This window comes from Coturnix japonica, chromosome 3, assembly GCF_001577835.2.
Source record: "Coturnix japonica isolate 7356 chromosome 3, Coturnix japonica 2.1, whole genome shotgun sequence".
Classification (NCBI taxonomy): domain Eukaryota; kingdom Metazoa; phylum Chordata; class Aves; order Galliformes; family Phasianidae; genus Coturnix; species Coturnix japonica.
In genome coordinates, this window is record NC_029518.1 from 20,963,975 (window position 1) to 20,985,810 (window position 21,836).

The window sequence follows — 21,836 nt, forward strand, 5'->3', positions numbered from 1 at the left end:
GTCAAATACTCTCCAAAGTTTCAAATAGGATATATGTTGTGTTTATGTTTTTCCATAATCGAGAAGCAACAAAAAAAGCCAATGCTTTTCCGTAAGAGAAAGTCCCTCCAGCTAATAATTCTTGGCTTTTTGTTTGTTTGGTTGTTTTTTGTTCGGGTTTGGAACACTGGGAAAATGAGATACAGGTTGATGACTTGAAAGCAGCAACACATGGGCATAAACTGAAGATAGGTATTAACCATAGGATAACAGTTTCAGGTTTTTGTGTGCATGCAATATTGTTCTTATATCCTAGTCTTTCCAGGGTTTTTCAAGGAGATGTGACTGTCTTTCAGAGAAAGAATGAGAAAATATTTTTTCTTACAAAGCTAAAAGTAGGCTTTGTGTAGCTTTTGCCCTTTTAGTCTTCTATTCAGTTTTCTTCTAATTTTTTTCTTTTACTGGCTGTAAATTCACCACTGAGCAGGGATAAAATCAGAATCGGTTACGCAAATCAAGCTCACTTTTGTCCTTTCTTGTTCGTCTCTGAGCTGCTTTGGACTCAACAGTAGCCTGCTGCTTTCGGAGAACTATAAACCATTTTCCATGGATTACCATTACATCATCAACTTTTCTCGTTTTTAAGGATGGAGAGATTAAGATTGTTTTTAAATAGGCTGCAGTCATGCTTGCAAGTTGGAGAAAGGAACTTTTTCCAGAGGTGACTACTGCAAGCTGTTAGAGGGCATGGTGAGAGGAACTCATTTTTGAAAAGAGCAGAGTAAAAGTAGCAGAAACTGGAAGAAAGAAGGTTACTTTCCCAGAAGAATGCTGTTGTACTTGCAAGTAGAGCCTAAGACAAGGAGTGTGTTATGTGTGAGGTAGAACATAAACTTGCTGAAGACTTAACATTTTTGTCATGCATTATGCAGACTTCTTTTTTAGATCTTATGCCTTACCAAGAATAAGAAAATAAGCAACATAGGATAGATGTGTGTTACCTTCACAATTTAAGGATCAGAAAGTTCATTTTAGCTGGGACTGTGTTTTGTATATTATACCCAGTGCAAATAGTCCTGTGTGTTGGATGCTGTGCAAACTGAGGAAGAGAGCAAAAGTTAACCAAAAGCCATTTCTAACCAAATGAATCCAAAGGATGATGTTGTAGGTTTTACTGATAGTCCATCACAGTTAAAGAAACAGAAGTGTTTCCAGTGAAATGGGATTCAGATTGCTTTGCAAAATTTAGAGTTTGTATCTGTGAGTTGATAGAATGTGTGAGACTTCTTTGCATAGGAGTAAGATGAGGAGAATTCCAGTTCAATTTTAAGAATGTATTTTTGTTTGAAACCCAAACTTAACTAAATATTTCCTTTTTCTTCAGCACTGAGATCCTTAGCAGTGGGGAACTTCTTGTCAAAGTGCTCAGTACATACCTTGTAATGGAAATTGTGGGAGAATGTGAATAGAACAGAAATAGACCTAGCGTTTATCTGATAGTTCAACAAAAAGTAAATATTGAGATTTGGTTCTCTTCTTGTAATGGACTATTAAAGTACAGCTGACTTAGGATTAGAGGAGTGAAGGGGAGACTTTCCCCAAACAAGAATGTAAAAAAAGTTTAAATCTCGATGGGCCTGTTGCTCACTTTCTCCACATGTTCTAACAAATTGAAAGCCTTCACGAAAGGCTGAGAATGTGTATAAACATCAGTGTGTCCCAAGGAGACTAGAGGAAAGGTCAAAAACATTGCCCTATATCACTGTTATAGAGGGTGAGTTGGGAATGGTCTTGTACCTGAACTATGGAAGTCTGACCCAGGGAAGATTCACTTGAACAGCAGAAAAAGTCAGATTGAGATACCATGCAGCCCCTGATGCCTCTTTTCACAGCACAGTGCTGTTGGCCCTCTGTCTGTCTGGAGCTGTAGCTCTTGCTACAGCTTGCTACCGGGCAGAAGGAACCCTTCTTGTGCCTGAGCCAAACACTGGGTTGCTAAAGAATTTATTTTTCTGTCTCAGATAATCAGTGGAAGATATCAGTACTGTATCGATGCAATCTAGTAAGTGATGCACCTATGAACCTCTTAGGAAATGTCTCAAATGAACCGCCTGAAGCCTCAAACTACAGGTACTATCTTTGCTCGGTAGATATCTGAGATACATTCATAGTATCACAGAATGGATAGGGTTGGAAGGGACCTTAAAGCCCACCCAGCCCCAAGCCCAGCCATGGGTAGGGCTGCTCCCCACAGCTCAGCTGCTGAGGGCCCCATCCAATCAATAGGCAGCTGTGCTAGTGCTTCACCATACTCTTAAGTAAAGAATTTCCCTCTATTATCTAATCTAAATGTCTCATCTTCCCCCTTCTCCTATAAGGTATTGTAAAAAGGCTTTATAAGCTCCCTTTAAATACTGGAAGGCCCTCAGTGAGGTCTCTTCTGCAGGCAGAACAAGTCCAGCTCCCTCAGCCTTTCTTCAGAGGAGAGATGCTCCAGCCTTCTGATCATCCTTGCAGAATTCTTTGGACCCATTCCAGAGCTCTACATCTTTCTTGTACTGGAAGATTCAAGTCTGGATGCAGTTCACTGGATGGGGCCTCAGGAGGGTGAAGCAGAGGGGGACAATTACTTTTCTCTCCCTGCTGGGCACCCTCTTTTGATACAGTCCAGGATACTGTTGGGTTTCTAGGCTGCAAGCGTACACTGCTGGCTCCCTGGAGTCTTCCCTTCTCCAAGCTGTACAAGCCCAGCATTTATTTCAGCAAATGCTTTTTTTTGTGTGTCTTTCAAGTGTTACAAGTCTTCACCTTAAATATTATTCCAAGAAAGACGACATCAGTCCTTGCTTTACCTCTGGTTTAAGTTTGCTGTGTTATACGTGTGTGTGTGTGTATATATATATTTAAATGTGAGTAAATTATATTATTTAAATTAAATTTACCTCTGCTTCATTTCAGTGTTCATTTCACTACTACATTTCCTTGATTTCTTTTTCAGATCTTGTAGTATCAGGTTCATTGTAGCATGCTTGTAGTGCCAAGATTGTCTTCCTTCTCTCCCAAACTACTTCCTTCCCCTCTCTGTCTCTTAATGATTTTTGGCATATCTGTCATTATTACATGTGCCAATTATTTCAGCATTGTGGGATGGAGATTATCCAGATCCCCTCATTTCTTTTTAGTAAATGTTCTCATTTTGTTTCCACAGGGTATGTGGTAGTAACCATTATCCTATCCTCATTTTCAGTGTACCATTTTATTATCTTTGTTTAAACAGAAGGCAAAGCATTTGCTTCAGTATTTTTTTCGTTATCGTCCTCTTAGACTTCAGTGTGGAGCTGCCTTTCTGTCCCTTTTTTGAAACTGAAATGCACAGTAACGTTTATACCTCTGTGTTTTCTTTTGCATGATTCACCTCAAGTGGACTTTTAGTTGGTTTTACTTAGGGTAGTACCCTGTAAGCTCTGAAACATGCTTGTATTTCTTTTTTTTTTTTTTTTTCCTCCACAATTTGTATTGAAAGCTTTTCTACTCATTTTCAGCATTACAGATAAGGTTTTTATAAACCTAGGTTGCATGAAGTATTTCTCACCAAGTTTGTTCTTTAGCTTGAAAAATGAATCCAAAAACTGGGGAGGACTTTCAATTGCTATATAAACACCTACTGAAACAGTTCAGCACCATAAGCCCCTTTGACAAATGGCAGTAGTTTCTTGAGGTTTACCCTTTCCAAATTGTAGACTGTTGGGCATGTTTCTATGAAGTGATCTGAAATGGCCACAGGGTTGGCTTGTAGCTGCTTGAGCCACTGACCAAACAGCATCCCTAGTGGTTGATGGCCAAAGGGGATCTTCCAGCTATCATGCCATTACTAATGTATAGTTTTAACTATTATTTGTATTTTTCCCCCCCATCTGATATTCTGGTTTCCTAGGAGTTCTCACTTCTCAGTGATGATGTATGGACTGCAGTTCTTTTTTAGTTGTAAGTCTCTACAGAATCCCTGTTGTTCCCCAAAGTGTTAGTTGCCAAAAATTTGTTACTTCTTTCACCCCTTCTTTCCTAACCCTATTACTGGTATGCAGTGCTTCCTCATTCCTTTACAACTACCTTGTAACCTTTGGTGCCCGTGTCTGTGTTGCTGTTGGTATATGTGACGATGTGTCCTACAGCCACACAGCATCTGGCTCTGCATACTGCACCCAGGTTGAACTCTTTTGTGGCAGTGAAATACTGGAAGCTGAGCTCTTCAACTTGCTGATAAGGTCAATTGTTGAGTCTTTCTATACCCACTAGGTCTGACAGATGGATCCACTGAATAAGATGTATGCTTTAGTATTTCCTTTATTTTTCTTCATTCAGCATTAACTATCCTACCTGGCACTGTTAGCTACCGTGTAAGTATTGACTTCTTTTCAAAGGTTATCTTCCTCTTAATCTACTTCTTATATTTCTTAGTGTAGCAATAGGTAGCTTTTTGTGTTCCACTTTTTCTTTTGAATCTATTTAGTGCTCACTGTGGTAGGACACTCATCATCTTAGTGTGGAGAACTATTCATCATACAATAGAAATGTGGAGATGCAATATTAAAAACAAACAAAAAAAGCCAACCAGATAACAAAATAATAGAACTTCTGCAGTGGACAGTTGCTATAGGGCTAGAGACTTTGTGGGAGAGCTGATATGGCTGGAAATATTTTTATAGGAGAAATTCTGCCAGATCTTTAACCACCATACAAGAAATGTGGTTGCCTAAAAACAAGTTGATGTCCAGTTCTTTTTGCAGATGTGCATGGCTTCTTTTGTTGTTTGTATGTTTTTGGGGCGTAGATGTTGTGTGCTGGTTTTTTAAGAGTTTATGGTGAAGAGTGATAGGCAAAGGGAAGGCATCAGTTAGTGTTGACATCAGGCAGGATTTTATTACATTTGGAATAACTAATTGTGATATATATTGTTTATTTTTGGATGAGAAGGGAGAGGAAGTGGGACACATCCTGCATAACAGCTTCTTCTAATGCACTGTGATTTATCCTTGTACCATGCTGTTGCTGCTCCCTGAACAAATGAGCATACTCTTAGTATTAGTACCATCAAAGGAAGGGTGTCTGGCATTTTAGGAGGGGCTGGTGATCAAAGTTCTATGTTACTCCTTTTAGAGAGGTCTAAAGAGATATGGGTATAATCATTCACACAATAAGTGATGTTTTGTGTTCTCGCTTATATGGTTATTTCTTTCCTCTCTTATGGGCATTGAACAGATGCATGCTCTGCTTTGATGCTGGCCTTGTCCTTGATGCACACTAAGTGAGATTCTCTGAGGAACCAGAGGGTTACCTGGTTTTGTAGGTTGCCAATGCATGCATGTATACATGTATGTATATACATATGTATGCATGCACATGCACTTACATATGTAGTATGAATTTTCTCTTATTGCCACACCTGTGGAGTTGGCAATCTTTGTGCACATTCTTGAGGAGAAGTAGACAGTATCAGTGTTGTTACCCTCAGAGGAGCTAGGAAATGGAACTAGACCCTTGGTGCAAGCAGGGATGGGAGCTCACAGTGCCTGTTTCCCTGCTGCTCGCTGCAGAGAGATGACAGAGCTGGAAGCAGCTCGTGCCCTATGCTAGCTGGAAGAGCATTGTAGCTGAGTGATATGCCTGAGGAAGGGCCTGGCCCTGTACAAGGTTTGGTATCGGTGTCTGAGAGGTTATTCTGTACCTCTGCATTATTGGAACTGTCTAATAAATTACTACTTGGAATTTAAAGGGAATTGTAAATTTGATTGTCTTTAAGATGGAAAAACTATAAGGTTGTTTTGATTGAAATGCTTTACTGCTTTGATTTCATGACTTAAGATCTCAGAAACAGACACAACATTTTGATGTACATCTAGAAGAATATATGTTATAAAACACATATATATATATATATATATACACACACACACATGCACGTTGTCTGGCTTAGGCTGAAACTCAGAATCTTGCACTGATAATTTATTTAGTTACACTCTGTTAATATGCAGCCCCTTCTAGCTGCACTAGGAATAATACAGCAATGCCTAGAAATTAAATATGATTATTCTTGAAGAACATGAAATTGTGTTTGTTTGTGAGAAGGTTTTAAAATGGCAGACTCTGGATTCTTCCTTATCAGTTACCTGCTCTGTATTTACCTTGGAAATGTATCTACCACAAATATGAATACTAGTTATTTTGCAGAATGGCACCTGCTTCAGTCTTTTCCAACACAGCCACTGCAGTTCAAACAGGTGCTCAGGTTTAATAGAATTTTAAAAGCTGTCTGCTTAATGCTGTAGTGCAATTAAACCCTGCTTTGTTTGTAGAAGATAGGACCAGCATTCGTTGGAACAATCAATATGGCCCATAAAAATAAGGCATGTTATTCATTTTGCTGCTAATGTTCAAGTGTTTTGACGCACCAAGATGCAGTGACCTTTACCAAGAGCCATGTATTCAGTGACTGAAGTCCAACAATCCTGCTAGATGAGGAAACCTGGAGTGGCTCGTTAGTATTTTTTTGTGCATCATCATCAGCTGCATTGCTGAGGGGCATGACTTTATGGCAAATGTTTCAGGAGTTTGTTTTTTCCTGAAACCCCTCTTTGTGAAACTGTGAATTACAGTGAAGAGGATTTCTGCATGCATTTAATAAAAGCAGGAAGTCTGTAGCTCTCAAATTTGCTAAAGGAGAAAGTGTGGAAACAGTGCAGCCGGAGGGTGCAGCATTAACCAGGGGGACATGGGCTAAGAAGAATCTGATATAACAAACAAGATGATCAGAACACTTTTACCCTTCCTAATAATTCCGTGTTTTTTCGCTGGCCTTACATTTAAAATCTTAATAAATTTTACATTCTTGCATGCAGTGGATGCCTGACCTGTGATATGTAGTTTAAACAAGTGTATTTAATTGAAACTGATGCTTTTTATAGTCGTTCAGTTGAAGCTGCTATCTCATCAAACAGAGACTGATATTTAGTGCTTGTGTCCAGCTGACTAACATTCATTCTAGACTCCCCAGTAGCCTGGAAAATTGTAGGGTTTTTTTTGTTTTTTTTTTTTTTGTTTTCTTTTTAAATTTTTTTTTATTTTTATCTTGTGCAGGATAGTGACCTGATTGTGCTGCTTATTTGAGAACATCAAGGAACCCTTAGTGATGGAATTAAAAGCAATAATAACAAATTGAAAAAAGAAATGCCTCGCTTGGAGAGTTAGTTTACTTCATTCTATAACATGAGTGTGCGGTATCTGTAACAGTACTGGGGCCACAGCCTATCTGGGAAAAGGTGATGCTATTATTAACTGCAAGGTTATTTATTTTGTGGACCTGGTTATACCTTCTCACCTTTCCTACTTAAGGTAGAGCTAATACACAAATGACAAATGATTGACTTATTTGCTCTGAGGAAAACATCCCTGATTGTAAATACCATTTCAAATTTTAGTGATGAATTAGCTACATTGGGTCAATTTTCAAATTGATATTTACCTATGGGGAAAAGCAGACTGATCTCAGTGTGTTACTCGATGTTCTACAGCTCAGGTGATGGCAATAGGCCGTGCCAGGAGTGCCGCATCCCCTCTACCCAGGCTGAGCCCTTCCTGCACAAGGCAGCAGGATTGGAAACATTTGCTACAAAATCAAATCTGCCAACAGTGAATCTAGCTTGAACTGCTGATTCCCTCATGGCCTAACCCATACCCTGACTGGAAGGCTTCAAGTCTGGTATGGGCTATTTGCACTCTAATCCTTTTACCAAAAGGGGATTGCCATGAAAGCAGTTGTCTTCAGGCCTTACCAGGCACATTTTGGGGATGGCTGGGCTCGTTCCCACATAGGTGCCCAGCTCCTTGCTGTCTGGAGGACAGCAAAGCTGTGCTGCCATGCCACTGTTCTCTGACATGGCCACCTCAACTGGCTCCACACTATATGTGTGCATGTGTTGTGTGGGCAGTGCCAAGTGCTGTTTGGGTTGTCTAGAGTGCAGTGGAAGGCTTCACCAAAATAAACAGCTTATTGCATGTTGCTGTGATGCCAGTGCTCAGTGGTCTCAGAAGTGCAGTCTGAGCCCAGGCCAGTTTGTGTGGCTCTTGGAGCTAGTGATATACATCAGCCTGCAAATTCAGCTCCTAGTCTGGCTAGTTCGTTCCTTCTAATTTATGTCCCACTGAAGGATATAGCAATTGATTTTGAAATGAGAAGAGGAAGGAGACAGTGCCTATTAGCAGTCTTTTGTTTTCTTGTGTCCGTTTCAATACCATAGATAGAATTTAATCAATGAAGACAGAAATTAGCAAGATGCTTCCTCCAAACTGTTGTTTAATTTAATCATTTCTCAGCTTCTCCTACCTCCTTCCAATGCCAGTATCCTCTGTGGCTCTTGAGGATGCTGTGAGATGAAACTGATTTTATCCAATTGATGGACAACAGGTATGCTTTCAAACCTGCAATTTGCTTTAATGGAAGCTAACCCTGGCCACTTGCTACTGATGAAGGAGAAATGAGAAAAAATGACACAAAGCAGTTATTTTAAGGATTACTTTTTAGATACAAAGATCTACTTTTTATTTATTTATTTTTCAGATATAGCTGAGCTATTCAAGTGCTCCTCAAGCGATTGGCAACAATTAATTACTGTTTAACATTGTGTAACTGTATTTTTGTATTGGATGGCAGAAGTTTGGGTAATCGAACTGAAGTGGCAATTTTTTTTTTATTTTTATTTTTTTGAGTGGATGATGTCTTTTTAGCTTGCTTCAAATCTATTGCCTTGGAAGCTGAATGCATCCTCAAGCGGTTTCTCAAGAAACACAGAACTTCAAGAGGAAACTTCATAAAAAGGGACTAAATTTCTATTTACCTTGATATTACAGTCTGTTTTCTCACTGGTACCTAATATTCTTTTCATTCCGGTATCCCACAGTGTAATTTGGTAGTGTGCATTTTCTTGTAGGAGTCTTTTTTGTATGTTGAAAATAGGAAAAAATAAAATGTTTTTATTTATTTATTGTATTTATGTTATACAGCCAATTGAGAACTGTTCTTATGCTGCTGTTAAAATGTCCTGCATTTCAGGTTTGTTACTTTCAAGTAGATTTTGCTGAAGGCCGTCTTATTTTAGTAACTCTCCAGCACTTAGCTGAAGGAAATAGCTGAGTCTTCCTGTTTATAAAGATACTAGGCGAAATATTTCTACCAAGTAAAACTTGTGCTGAAGATGTAATATTGTCTGTTGCTCAGTGTACTTTAGGCTACTGTGTTGACTTCAAACTCACTGATAAATAAATCACAGTTATAGTTTGTCTTCTGAAGTTTTATTTTGGCAAACGTTAGAAGCTGTGGAGATTATTTGACTGTTTTTAGGGAAAAAAGAAAATTCTTCTGGCTTGGGATTAGAAGAAAGGAGAATGTGTGGATTTTAGAGTGCTTTGTATTCTGGAGTGAGTATTCTGATGGTCATGTGTAATTTATGCTTAAAAATATCACTTTTGATAAGTAGTTCAGAACACTTTACTAAGTTTGGGATACTAAGGAAAACATAGCCTGTAAATATAAAGAATGTTTTATAACTTAAAAATATAATTTAAAAGCTGTACAACCAAGTCCAGTTCTTTGATACTCAGCTTGGTTTTTTAGACTGCTTTAATCAACTTGCAAATTGATAAGAGTGGTAAGTATAGTACGTTGTGTAGAGAATACACAATTAAAATCTAAGCACTATGTTCAAGTTGTGTGTGGGTTAGAACTTGATGTTTTGAAAAGAAGAACACAAAATCAAGCCCCAAAAACCTGCATTGAAAAATCTGAAGTTATTTGTCAATCTTCAGTCTAAAAATCTTGCAGTGGAATTGTGATTCCATCAGCCTTGATCATGTAAACTTGCACATATGTAGGTATGCAGCCAGTTAGATGAAGTCTGCTGACTTTATAGTTTAAGAATATTCCTTGTATTTGGAAAATATTTAAAATTTTAGAAAATAGTAGTTTATTTTCTATGCATTTTTAAGGCTAGAGCATATTACATTGCTTATCCCGTGCCGTTGGGAGCTTGAATCAGTCAGCGTTGTTGTTTCTTGTGTTAGTGAAGAATTTGCTTTTCATTTTGGTCAGATCATGTCTGGTATTTTATTATTTATTTGGCCAAAAAGGCCAACGGCATCCTGGCGTGTATCAGGAATGGTGTAGTGAGCAGAACTAGGGAAGTCATCCTGTCCCTGTACTCAGCAGTTGTGAGGCCTCACCTCAAGTACTGTGTTTAGTTTTGGTACAGAAAGGACATTGAGATGCTGAGGTTGGATTCAATGATCTTTAAGGTCTTTTCCAACCTGAGTGATTATATGATTCACTTGGAATGTAGATTTTTCATGCTTGTCAAAGAACAGATGGATTAACTCCATAGCTAAGTTTCTGCTAAAGTGTATGTGTTCCCATTGACTTCAGTATGTTTTGGATTGCTTTCTTGTTTTCTTGCCCTTGATATTCACAGATGGCTAGATAGAACAGAGTATGAAACTTCTTACAGAGAATAAAGGGCACAGTGATCTCAGTCACATGCTGCAGCCACCGGCACCGCCTCTTGGGTAATGGTTTTGCCGAGTATGAAAATGTCCCTCATGTAATATAATACCATCTAATTCCTGTCACATCTGACCTTTGGTAGGTCTTTGAAGCGTCAGTAGTAAGTTGGATTCTCGGGAAATACAATTCTATTATTTCTTAATGCCATCAAAAACCTTCTCTATTTTGCTGTTGGCTTCCCCCCTGACTTGATATGTTGTTGTCTATATTGCAGTGGCAAAGCAAGACCTTTACCACTGCACACCAAAGCATGTTCTTTATTTTCTCCCTCTCCTTTTTTTGTTTTATTTTATTTTGTTCTTGCTTTGACCTTTAACTGTCATCAAAGAACTGATGATCCAAAGGAAGAAATAATTTGTCCTGACCTATAGAATGTTTTATGACAACATCCACATATGCATATCTGTAGTCAAAGGCTGACCTCAGTCTTGACATGTGAAAGATCTATTGGTTACAGTGTTGTGGGCTGTATGGTGTTCCTCATTATCCCTTGATTTTTCTCCAGAGACGCTGCCCAAAGTATCAGTTGTGTTGGTTTTTTGTAACATTAATTTTTCATGTGGGAAGAATGAATCAGCAATTAATCTCTAATTTCATTTTGGTAATGTTATTCAAACTTACAAATAAACACGGCTTTTACTGTGGCATATTGTTTGTTGACTTGATTGAAAGGTCTCTTGACTTCTTTGGATGTGTGTGAACCAAGCTAGTTCCTTCTAATGACAGTTCTGAAAATAGTATGACTTGTTCATAGCAGTCCTTTTTTTCCAAATAACCTGCTTCAGTCAGACTCCTGTGTTACATTCACTAAGTTTTAAACTGAAGGTGAAATATAACACTGAGAACACAACTGAAAAATGAGACATGCATGAGAAGCTTCCAACCTTTTTTTTTTTTTTTTTTTTTTAATATCATATCTGTTATATTTTACAGTATAGGTCATGAGCCTTGCCTTAGGATTTCACAATATTTCAGTCTTTTTATTTGTAAACAGACTGATGTTTATTATTATGACCCAGTTTACTGAGAGTGTAAAATATGCTGACTGTTATGTTAGAAGGAATGACACAGATATAAAACTGTCCTTTCAGATTCCCTTTGAACCACTTCGTTTGATAGCCTGAGCCATCAGAAGGGTAATTAATTTATGGACTGTACACCTGTTAAATGTAATATGTCAAAACTGTGGCTGTAAATGATATCCTGATAAGGTCAAACTCTGAGGTGTTGTAATAGTTGAAGGTCTGACACCTACATCACATTTGCGTGTACTAGGTAATATTTAAATAGGAGATATGATGTTTACAAAGTGAGGTCCCAAATATGGGCAATCACCCCACTGCTCAGGTGGGTACGTGTGTTCTGTTAGTGTACGTAGGACTCTAGACGATGAAAACTATCTGGGCAAAGCCAGAATAGTACCTGTGTCTTTCCTGCCTCACTGACTTGCCACTTGATGAGTGGTTACATCAGAGCCAACCTGTGGATTATGTTTCCAGTTCTTCTTGCTGCCCACACAGCACCTTTCTGTGCGTGATAGGGATTGCTTTGCTCTGGTACACTGAGCACTAGGTGCATCAGCAAATCTCTTGCTCGTCATCTTCCATAAGCAATAGTTTTGAGGCAGGGATCTATCTTTTCTTATTAGTGTTGTTTTCATAACAGTTTTTTTCCAGTTCCTCAGCATTTCAAAGTGGATAGTAAATAAGAAACTCTCTGTCATGAATAGTGGACTATTTTCAAATTTTATTGTTGTATTTCTTTCCATGCTAAATTTAGTTTAGAGTGACTTTTAAAAGTAGCAATAATAATCAACGTGTGGCAACAGCCAACATTATGAGATGTTTTGATAGGCGAGAAAGACATTTACTCTTTGAAAGAATATGCAACTCTTAAATAGTGTAATGTTTCTAGAATTAGATACTTCATTTTGAAAGTGCTTTGTCAAAAAAACATTTTTCTGCAGTTGGTTCATCCTTCCTCTTTTTTCAGACATGATCTGCATGGTTTGACAGTTGGGCACTTCACCTTGGCTAGTCCATAACCAGGGCTTTGTGTGACCGAGACTGCCAATTAGTTGTCTACGTGAGCAATCATACTTTTGCTGATTACTTTCAGAGAAGGAGAATGCAGTGTGTTTAGCAAATGTAGCATGGTTTACCAATAGCTTTGGAAATACCATTTATGCATTTGAATCGAAGTGAGTTCCAGACCAAGGGTAAAACTACAATGATCTGCAAAAGTAGAGGCTACTCCTGGCAGGGATGCTGCTCTCATGCTCTTCCCTTTCTCAGGGGGGCAGGGTTGCACGTTTTCACTGGTCACCATGTAGAATAGGCAACAGATGTGTTCTGGAACGTATGCCCAAAGCAAAATTCACTGGAGAAACCTTTTCCTGGCTGTGTTTTAGATTTAATATGTTTTCATCTTGTTTGTTGGCTGTTTCCTTATTGCATTTGATGGGTAGGCAGGAAAGCAGCTGCAAGCAGTCTGCTTTGCAACTGCTGCTAGCAGGCAGCGGAAGGCGTGCTACAGCTGTTGTCTGATGTTATGGTTGGTGAAACACCAGCCACCAGAACTACCACCCTTCCTGCTCTGCCCATCAGTGTGCTGCCACCTCAGTAGGGCTGTGAGTGGGCAGCTGAATAACCATGCAGCAAGAAAAAACATTCAGGTGGTTACTCTTAAAACACGTGTATTTGCTTTTTATTGCTTTCTTTCTGCCCCTTCCTCCCTTGATCATATAATGTTCTAGAGGGGGCACAATGGAAACAAACAAACAATTCTTCTCCAGATTACCCAGGGTGGCTGGACTGCACAGCCACCACTATTGTTTAGCTCTGGAAGGCAGCCTCAGGATGGCTTTTAAAGGTTGGATACAGATGTCTTGTTTCTCACATTTTCTGCATGTTAGATTTAGTTCAGGCAGAATGCCCATAGGATGGAGGAGCTCAGCATTAGGACCTGTGACTTGTGGATGCTGAGTCTGGCACTGCTTTCCCTGGCACTGTGAACTCTTGGTATTCCACTCTTCTGTATCACTTCTTGCTCTGCTCTGTTTTCTGGCAGTGAAGTGGCAATGAGGTGTGATTTACAAGCCTAACTGTTTCACAACAGCCTTCCGTCTCCTGAAGGCAGAGCTGCTGTTGACTGGTGAGGCTTTATGCTCTGGCTTGGATGACTTTGTTTCTCTAAAGGATTTGGGTAATCACAGAAGAAATTACTGTTCTCTCTTTTGTGGGGTGGAGGTAAGGGTGCAGCAGCAATGTAGCAGCTGCTGGAATGTGATACCTTTGGTCCCGAAGGTAACTGTCTACTGAAATGTGGTTACAGTTTCTTTTCAGAAAGAATAAAGAAAAATAATTGAAGGACTGTTTTCCTGCAGAAACACAATTAGTTTCTTATATGTGAAGAAATAGTATTGGCTGGTGATCCTTCTTGCAATTCACAGTGTCATTAAATTCATCTCTGTATACTTGATTATTTTATATTGATTAGATATGTTAATAGCAGCAGGTGTTGGGTTGGTTGTTTTTGCTTTTTTTTCCTATAAGGAAAGATAGGTGGGAGTGTTTCCAATAAGCCACTGGAGGGATGATAACATAAGCAACCTATCTGCCTCACATGTCATCTCTGGTTTCTACAGCCTGCTGTGCTAGGAGGTTGAGATCCTGGTTCTATGAGAATGTGGGTGGACCTTTTCCAATCTTCATACAACTGTAGATATCTTCTGGGTAGCAGGATCATTACCAAGGAAATTCGACCTTCCTCTTTTGTTTTCATTTAGAGGAATGCAGGAAGACCATGTCCATTTCTTGGCCTGTGTGGCTTGAGGAACAGTGGCTTTTAGGTAGTACCCTAGCTCCCTCAGCTGGATCTGGGACACTGAAAAGCAATGGCAGGGTGACAGGGAACTTCCTCCTCCTCCTCTTTGCATGAGAGATGACTCAAAAGAATCTGTGTGAACTATGGCTTTCCTCAAAAGTCAGAGAAACCATGTGCACCCACCTCTGAAGTCTGTGTGGTTTGGAGTGGGTTTTGTTGCTTAAAAAGCTGAAGTATCTCAAAGGACTATTTGCTTAGGCTCATCATCTGACTGATGCTTCTGCAGTCTTTAAAACATCCACTATTCTTACCAGATGTGTAATGTTCCAGAAAATTCCCATGTGGGTTACAAAAATCCAGAGAGGAGAAAAGAAAAAAAACAAAAACAAAAACAAACAAAACAGACAAAAAAACAAAACCAAAGGAACAGCACAAAAAAAAACCCTACCCACTCATCAAACAAAGCTTAATAAACCTTGTTTTTTCAACATGCTTGGTTCTATTCCTGATCTTTAACGTGCTTTATTATGTTAGATTGTGAAGGTATGTTGTTTGGTTATTTGTTGTTGGTTTCTTGCTTTTTCATGGTATACCATTGTACTTTGCACTGTTAATACACAGGGAGTTTTTTCCTAGGCAAAGGTTACTTGCCTTCTTTGTGTGTTTTATTTTAGTGAGAGTTGTGCTAAATACTGTAAGAGAAGGGAAGCCCGAGTTGTGTTTAGATCTGTTAAAGGTAGACACCTGTTAGAGATAGGAGGGTTGCAAGAGGGAGATGGCTTAGGATGGCAGGGCTGGCTAGAGATATGCAAGGAAAAATCCAAATGAGAAGTTAAGGTTTTCATGAAAGATTCAACGGTAAAAAAAAGGAATTGTGACCCAGGTCCTCAAATTAGTGGGCAATAGATGGAAGGTGGGATAAACGTTTTCGGGGTGAGCAAGTATACTGGAGGTGTATAGGACACTAGTTTTCACAGTCTCATCCTGAAGATTAGGCTTCTTCAAAGAGCTTATTGCCCTGGTGCAGGTTGGTGTTTGTTTTTTCTTTTCTTGAGACTGGAACAGCCTGATGATGGATTTTTCCTATACTTTGTAACTGTTTTAAGGGATGCTAAAATCTATCTGTGCGTTCAGCCCACCCAAGATAGCACTCAGCGTTTCATCTTGCAATGAGAACTGTTTTCTCTAATAATGTGTTGCAACACGTTGGTTGGGACAAGTGGAAAGCAGGGGGTCTTGGTCAATCCCAGTGCTGCAGCTGTGTGTTGAGTAGCTTGGCTTAGGGCTGTTTACTTAATTGTTCCCTTGCCTTTTGCCCTTTATCGCTTTTCATCATTCAGTTTCTTAGGCTTTTTTTATTACAATTATTAATCACAGTCATTGTCTGTCTTGCTTAATGTAGGAGAGTTGTGTTCAGCTGACTGTCTGGGTTTTTTCCTGATATTTTTGTTTGGTTTTGGCTTTTTAAATCACTGCAGAGGTCAGTTCCTCCAGTGTGGTTCCTCCAGTTCCTCCAGGAGCTGCTGGAAAATGAAGATACTATTAGAATTATGCAGATGGATAATTCCATGGTAAGAAATGCCAAGCTCTTGGTGCTCTCTCTTAACTGTGTGTTTTTATGAACCTTTTTATCAACTGTTTGTGAGCATTGAAAAAAAATTCTGCACATCCTTGCTTTTGAATGGAGACATGAATTTCCCCTACGTATTTCTGATTATCTTGCTGTTGAAAATAAAAGCTTAAACTGGGGGGGGCATTTAATATGCTTACAACATTTGAGAATGAACTATTCGAAGAATGATAGAGAGATGAGGCAAAATATATGCAATACATATTCACAAATAGCTTTGTTTTGACATTTATCTTGCTGCATTCATTCTGCCAACTGGCTTCAGGCACGGCTACCAAAAGAATGAACACATGTTGCATTCATTAGTTCTCATCTGGCTGTGCTTCATCTCGCAAGGCAGACAAAATCACGATCGTACTAAATAGATTGTAATGCATTTGTAATACAAGGTCTCTTCTGCTTAACAGAATGATAGCATTGCAAAGCTCCTGCTCTTAAACCCCTGGTATTTTGCTTCATTTTAATGAAATGAATGCAAGTATACTGCTAGTGACGTCACTGCTTTTTTGCCTTGAAAAGATGTCATAGGAAAAATATTCTAATGTAATACTAAACAAATAGCCACCCTGTTGCCCTCCCCTCTGTGTGAACTTTTCATTTCATATTGTGCTGTTACTGCTGTTAAATTGATTTTCTTTGACATAAACAGACATGCTTTGGAACAATAATCCTTTATTTGGGTTGACCAAATATAAAAATCCTTATCATTAGCTATCTGCAGTAGTTCTTAATGTTCAGGCTTATTGCAAATAGACTGCTGTTGTCTTTTACCATTATAATATTAAAGCTGTGTTTAATGTTCTCTGTGAATACGTTGTGGTGTTGTCTCTCTGGAAGAGACATGGCAGGGGTATATCCGTGTGACAGCCTAATTGTTTTAGTTTTAAATGGAGAGCACTGCAAGTCGGTGCGTTTGTATGTAAACAATGGCCATTTTCTGACTTTGAAGCAGGTTGAAGAGCAGCTGGTAAATTCCGCTTCCCTTAAGGGGAAGAAAAAAAAAAAAAAAGTGGGGGGCAAGGAAGTCATAATGTTGGGCTCACTGATAGATAGCTAGCATGCGGTGAAGTATTTCTGTGCCGCATGCACTCGTAAGTGCCTTTATTGGTGTATTTCTGACGTCGGAGGGCTAGCCACTCCCTGCGGCAGCCTGGGATTTTTGTCCCTATCCCACCCCCTCCAGCCTCTGGCCAGGGCTGCAGGCAGAGGGGCCAAGCTGGGGGGCTGACAGCAAGCCCCCGGGACCAGCGTGGGGCCAGCAATGGAAGGCAGCTTGCCCTGCCTGGCAGCCGGCTGCGATCCCACAGCACTGGGGAGCTTCTGCACGGGTAAAGTATGGTCACCCCTGGGCAAGGGAGGGGAAATCTGTGCACATCGAGGGGGGAAGATTTATCTGGGCGGTGGAGTTGACTGCAGCCTTGCTAGCAGCTGGCAAGGTGTGCTTGTGGAGACAGCATGCTGCAGTGTGATGTCCTTGAGCAAACTTTATGAGAAACCAATAAATCTGTTATCTGCGGATAGCAGAGGAAACAGCAGGAAGGTGATAGGGAAGTTAATACTTAGCAGGGCAGGATCCTTCTGGTGCGGTGGCTTTGGTGGTGTGTGTGCCCTTTGGCAGCACATCCCAGAGTGGGTCGTGCACTGCCAGGGAGGAGTGCTCTGAGCACTCCTTCCACGCATGGTGAGAGCTGCTGCTGCATGCTCCCTTTGGTGCACACCTTGATTTTATGTTGCGGATGGAAGCGCTTGATGAAGCCCCTGCAGGGAAGCATGGGCTGCACAAGGGCCTCTCAGGCAGGAGGCAGTAAAGATTCATTCAAAATAAGTGGTGAAAATAACTCAGTCTGCTGCAGTTTAAAGTTACTGTATTTGTGTGTGTAAAATGTTTATTTGCCCTTCTGAGGTAGGATTATTTTTTCCTCCCACTTTTATTTTTGTCAGCAACTTGGTAAATCTAAAATCTTTCAATACAGATTTCCTTTCTTTAGGCAGCTGCTATCAAAACGACCTCTGTTCTGTATAAAACAGATTTTAATGGCAGCATTCTTGCTATATCAGCCAAAAGTATGAGTTCAGTTATTAGGGAGGAAAAAATTAAAAACAACCAAATCAGATTAGTGATTGCTCTTGTACATAGAAGGGAAATGCATTATTCCCAGTGAAACTTCACTGAGCACTTCTTTTAGTGCAGTTTTGATATAAGTACAGCATCTCTCAGCAAAACTTCTCACGTTCTGTCAAAAATACATCTGTCAACAGGAAAACTTCCTTTACAAAATGAGTAAGGGCAGGTACTCAGTGCAGAGATTTCTACCTGTATTTAATGGGAGAGAAAGAAATGACCTTGCCACAGCATGCTTTCTTAAAGTGAGCAACACACTGAACTTTATCTGCTTCAGAATTCAAAGCATTTGGTTTAGAATTCAAGATGTTGCAACCCTAGGGAAAAAAGAGGGAGGGTGAATTGGAAATCTTGAAATTACAAGTGCTTCATACAGCCTTGTCAGTCATTTCCATTGACTTTAATGGCTTTATTGGGGGGGGGCTTAGGGGGGGGAGGATCATCTGATTACTATAGCACAGTCTCAGGCTTGAGTTAAAGGCATACAAAGAGCTTCATAAGAAAGCGTGACATGATGGTCTGGCCTCTAAGATGTCTAGAAATCTGGCACAGTAAGGTACAAGAAATATATTATTTTCTCAAAATGTACATTTTACTTGAATCAAAATTTTCTAGGATGCAGGAAAAAAAAAATAAATTTTGGTACAAAATTGAAGATACTGTTGAATGAAAGTTCAAGTCAGCATTTGTAATTGAAAGAAAATGTGACTTTGGATATTTTTAGCAGTGTAATATATTCTACTGATTTAAAATTTCATTCCTACTTACGTCATAAGACCTAATGTACCCTTGTATAAAATTTTTGTGGAATGTGCCCTGGCTGTCAAGTAAACTTACAAAAATGAGAAAGTGCGATCATGGTGAATCTACGTAGAGCTTTGTTCGTATGAAAATTCTAACCACATCCTCAAGAGCTCCTTGCACTGAGGGCTTTTAGTAGCTTCATGAGATGACAACTAGTAACAAGAAGTAGGAAAAACCTTCAGATTAAGTTCCATGGTTTTTTGTTTTGTTTTGTTTGACAGTATGTATTCTTTATGTGTGAAGGAGATTAAGACCTTTGTCATGAGAGCTGTTGCTACTCTGTTCCCTGTAACAGTGACTTAGTTTGTGCTCAGCAAACACAGAATCAAAGGAAAATAACAACAAAACTCAAATCTGCCTCTTTTGGAGTGTTTTTTTGTTTTGTTGTTTGTTTGATTGTTTTTGACTATCATTATATGTCCATGCATCTACTTACTCATTTCTTGGCAAAGCTAAAAATGAATTCTCTTTTTTTTTTTTTTCAGCAGGGAAGAACTAGAACTTCCTTTTAACAAATGGGAAGTCGGTGCTGAGAGGAACCTTATTCAGATTTTTAAGAAAGCTAGTTTGGTGTTAATAGTGATGACTTCTTTTTTCTTCTTTCATATACTTGTGTTTAGAGAGTCTTTTGCAACTAAAACATGGCCAGGCTTATGTCATGACGCATCTCTTCAGAAAGATCTTGGCTATCAAATTAGATCTGGGCTACAACTTGGGTTATACAGGTCAGTGTACAGATTGATGCCCCACTAGAAGGTCAGACTGTTCCCTACCAAGAGGATCAGCATTCATTAGGAGTTGAAGATGCAAAGGGTTGCATCATTTGAGACTTGGCCATTCCTGCCTGTAACTGAATTCTATAAGTGCTTGCAAATCAGACTTTCTAAAAGTAGTGATGGGTGGGATTCACTTTTCTGTTAACATTTATTTACTTTAATACTCTGCTTTATGGAAGAAAATGCTGATAGATGCTATTCTTACTAGTTTCCTACAATAAGGAGCCTGCTCTTAGGACTAGTGGTGAAATTCTATCTCATTATAGGGTATGATAATACCACAGACATTATTCTTCAACCCCTGGTAGAGTTATGTATGCTTGTTTCTAATTCTATTTCCTACTTCCTTAGCAAGTTACTATAGCTCTACTTGCACTCTCCTACCAATTTGGTAGGGTTAAATTAGACTTTTATTCAGCTCTTATACAAAGTAATTATAAGTGCTGTTCGAATGAACATTATTCACTTGCTTCGTGCATTAGCAGAGCATGTGCTTAATGAAGTAAGCAGTAAGCTAGACCAGCTTGTTCTGATTCCAGGCTTCATTGGATGTATCTTCTAGGTGCCATTTACTTGTTATATGCCACTTATTTTCCAGGTATCTGAGGGCAAGGGAGTTGTCTTGCTGTGTTCAGGAGGAGCCAGCAGGGCAGCATGATGTGAAGGAAGGTACTGGACTCTGATATACATAACTGACTGTAGACCTGGGCATGGCTCTGGGCAACTGGCTCTAGATGTCCCTGCTTAAGAAGGGGCTGAACCAGCTGAGCTCCAGAGGTCTCTGCTGACCTTGACCAGTCTGTGAAAACTTTTGCACAGACACTCAATGAATAAAATGTAAAAAAAAAAAAAAAAAAACAAACAAAAACTTTCAATGTGAACCTCCACTAAAAGACAAAAAAATAAATAAATAAATTTATCCCTGGTGTATATAAATATCTAAATATCTACAGTAAATATCGGCACTTTAACACCAATAACACCAGTGCTATTAAGACAGGAAATAAATTTACAAATTTAAATATGGTTAAGGGGTTTCATCTTACACTTTTAAGAAGGTGATGCCTACTTGAGTCAGTGGAATAGTCTCAATTCTTTAACATGATAGTTCATTTTGAAACATGTGGTTATGGTTTTGTGCAAAGTTTCTTCTGCTTTGCCTGTTCTGCTCTCTGACTTCTAGCAGTTCTAGGAATATGTATTAGTCATCACAGGGAGGTTGAAATGATGACTGGCACAGGGTAGCGGTTAGTATTTTTTTTTTTTTAGCGCTTGCAGAAAGTATATGGGAAATCACATTGCAAATTGCTTTAAATTAAAATTAGAGAAGTATCAAAAGTGCAGTTGATGTGATAAGCAGTCTTTAAAGGTCAGACAGAAAGACTCAGATGTTCACTCATATTCTCAAGAGTGAGATTTTGCTCACAAATGTTGAGTTAGGCCCAGATTAGGAGACCCAGAAAATTGTCTTTATGAACTTTGCATCACACTTCTGCGTCACATGGAAGAGTAAATGCGGCAGCATTTCAAACCTCCCTTCAGGCATGCTTCTCTAACCTGCTCCTTCTGCAGACGGCACAGAGCAACTGTGAGAGTAGAATGTGCAAATAAACTCAGCAAAATTGCTGAACATGCAGATCTTACTCCATGAGGAGAAGGGATGGAAGGACCACGTGTTACAATCATTAGTCAGACTTAATGTGTGATGAGAAGACCGTTTGATGCATAATAACAGTAGAGTAGATACTGTATTTTCTCCCTTTGTTCTTCCTTTTTGACTTTGTTTGTTTGTTTTTACACTTTAAAATGGCACGAGTTTGTTTTTCTTTTCCCTTGTTTGCCTGTGGTGCTATTTAGCAGTACTTTAAACCATGACAATACTCAGTCAGAGTGTTTATATCTGTGAAGCACATTGAGGGGAGTCTTTCCTTCCAGGAGAAGCTGAATGAGTTTTCTTCTCTGTCCATGGGCCATCGCTAGGAGTTCTTCCCAGCTCTGAGAGATATTGGCTGAATTTTGCATTTTGCCTGCCTACACTGACTTGGGTTTGGGCATCACAGGTCACCAGGGCTGGTCCCACTCAGAGCATGG

The 21,836-nt window shown here is 39.4% G+C and overlaps 1 protein-coding gene across 6 annotated transcripts in view; it reads left to right on the top strand.

The window, feature by feature from the left end:
* The window catches only part of EML4 (EMAP like 4), a 147,394-nt gene that overhangs the window by 44,423 nt on the left and 81,135 nt on the right, over positions 1 to 21,836 (top strand). For 2 of the 6 annotated variants that reach the window (XM_015857491.2, XM_015857495.2), the window contains exon 1: positions 17,269 to 17,371. The exons of 2 other annotated variants lie outside the window; for them this stretch is intronic. In XM_015857491.2, coding sequence (XP_015712977.1) covers positions 17,305 to 17,371 — 67 coding nt within the window. In that variant the 5' untranslated portion in view covers positions 17,269 to 17,304. Of the gene's footprint in view, positions 1 to 17,268; positions 17,372 to 21,836 lie in introns of those variants that run through there. 2 more of the 6 variants (XM_015857490.2, XM_015857494.2) reach the window with 1 other exon arrangement.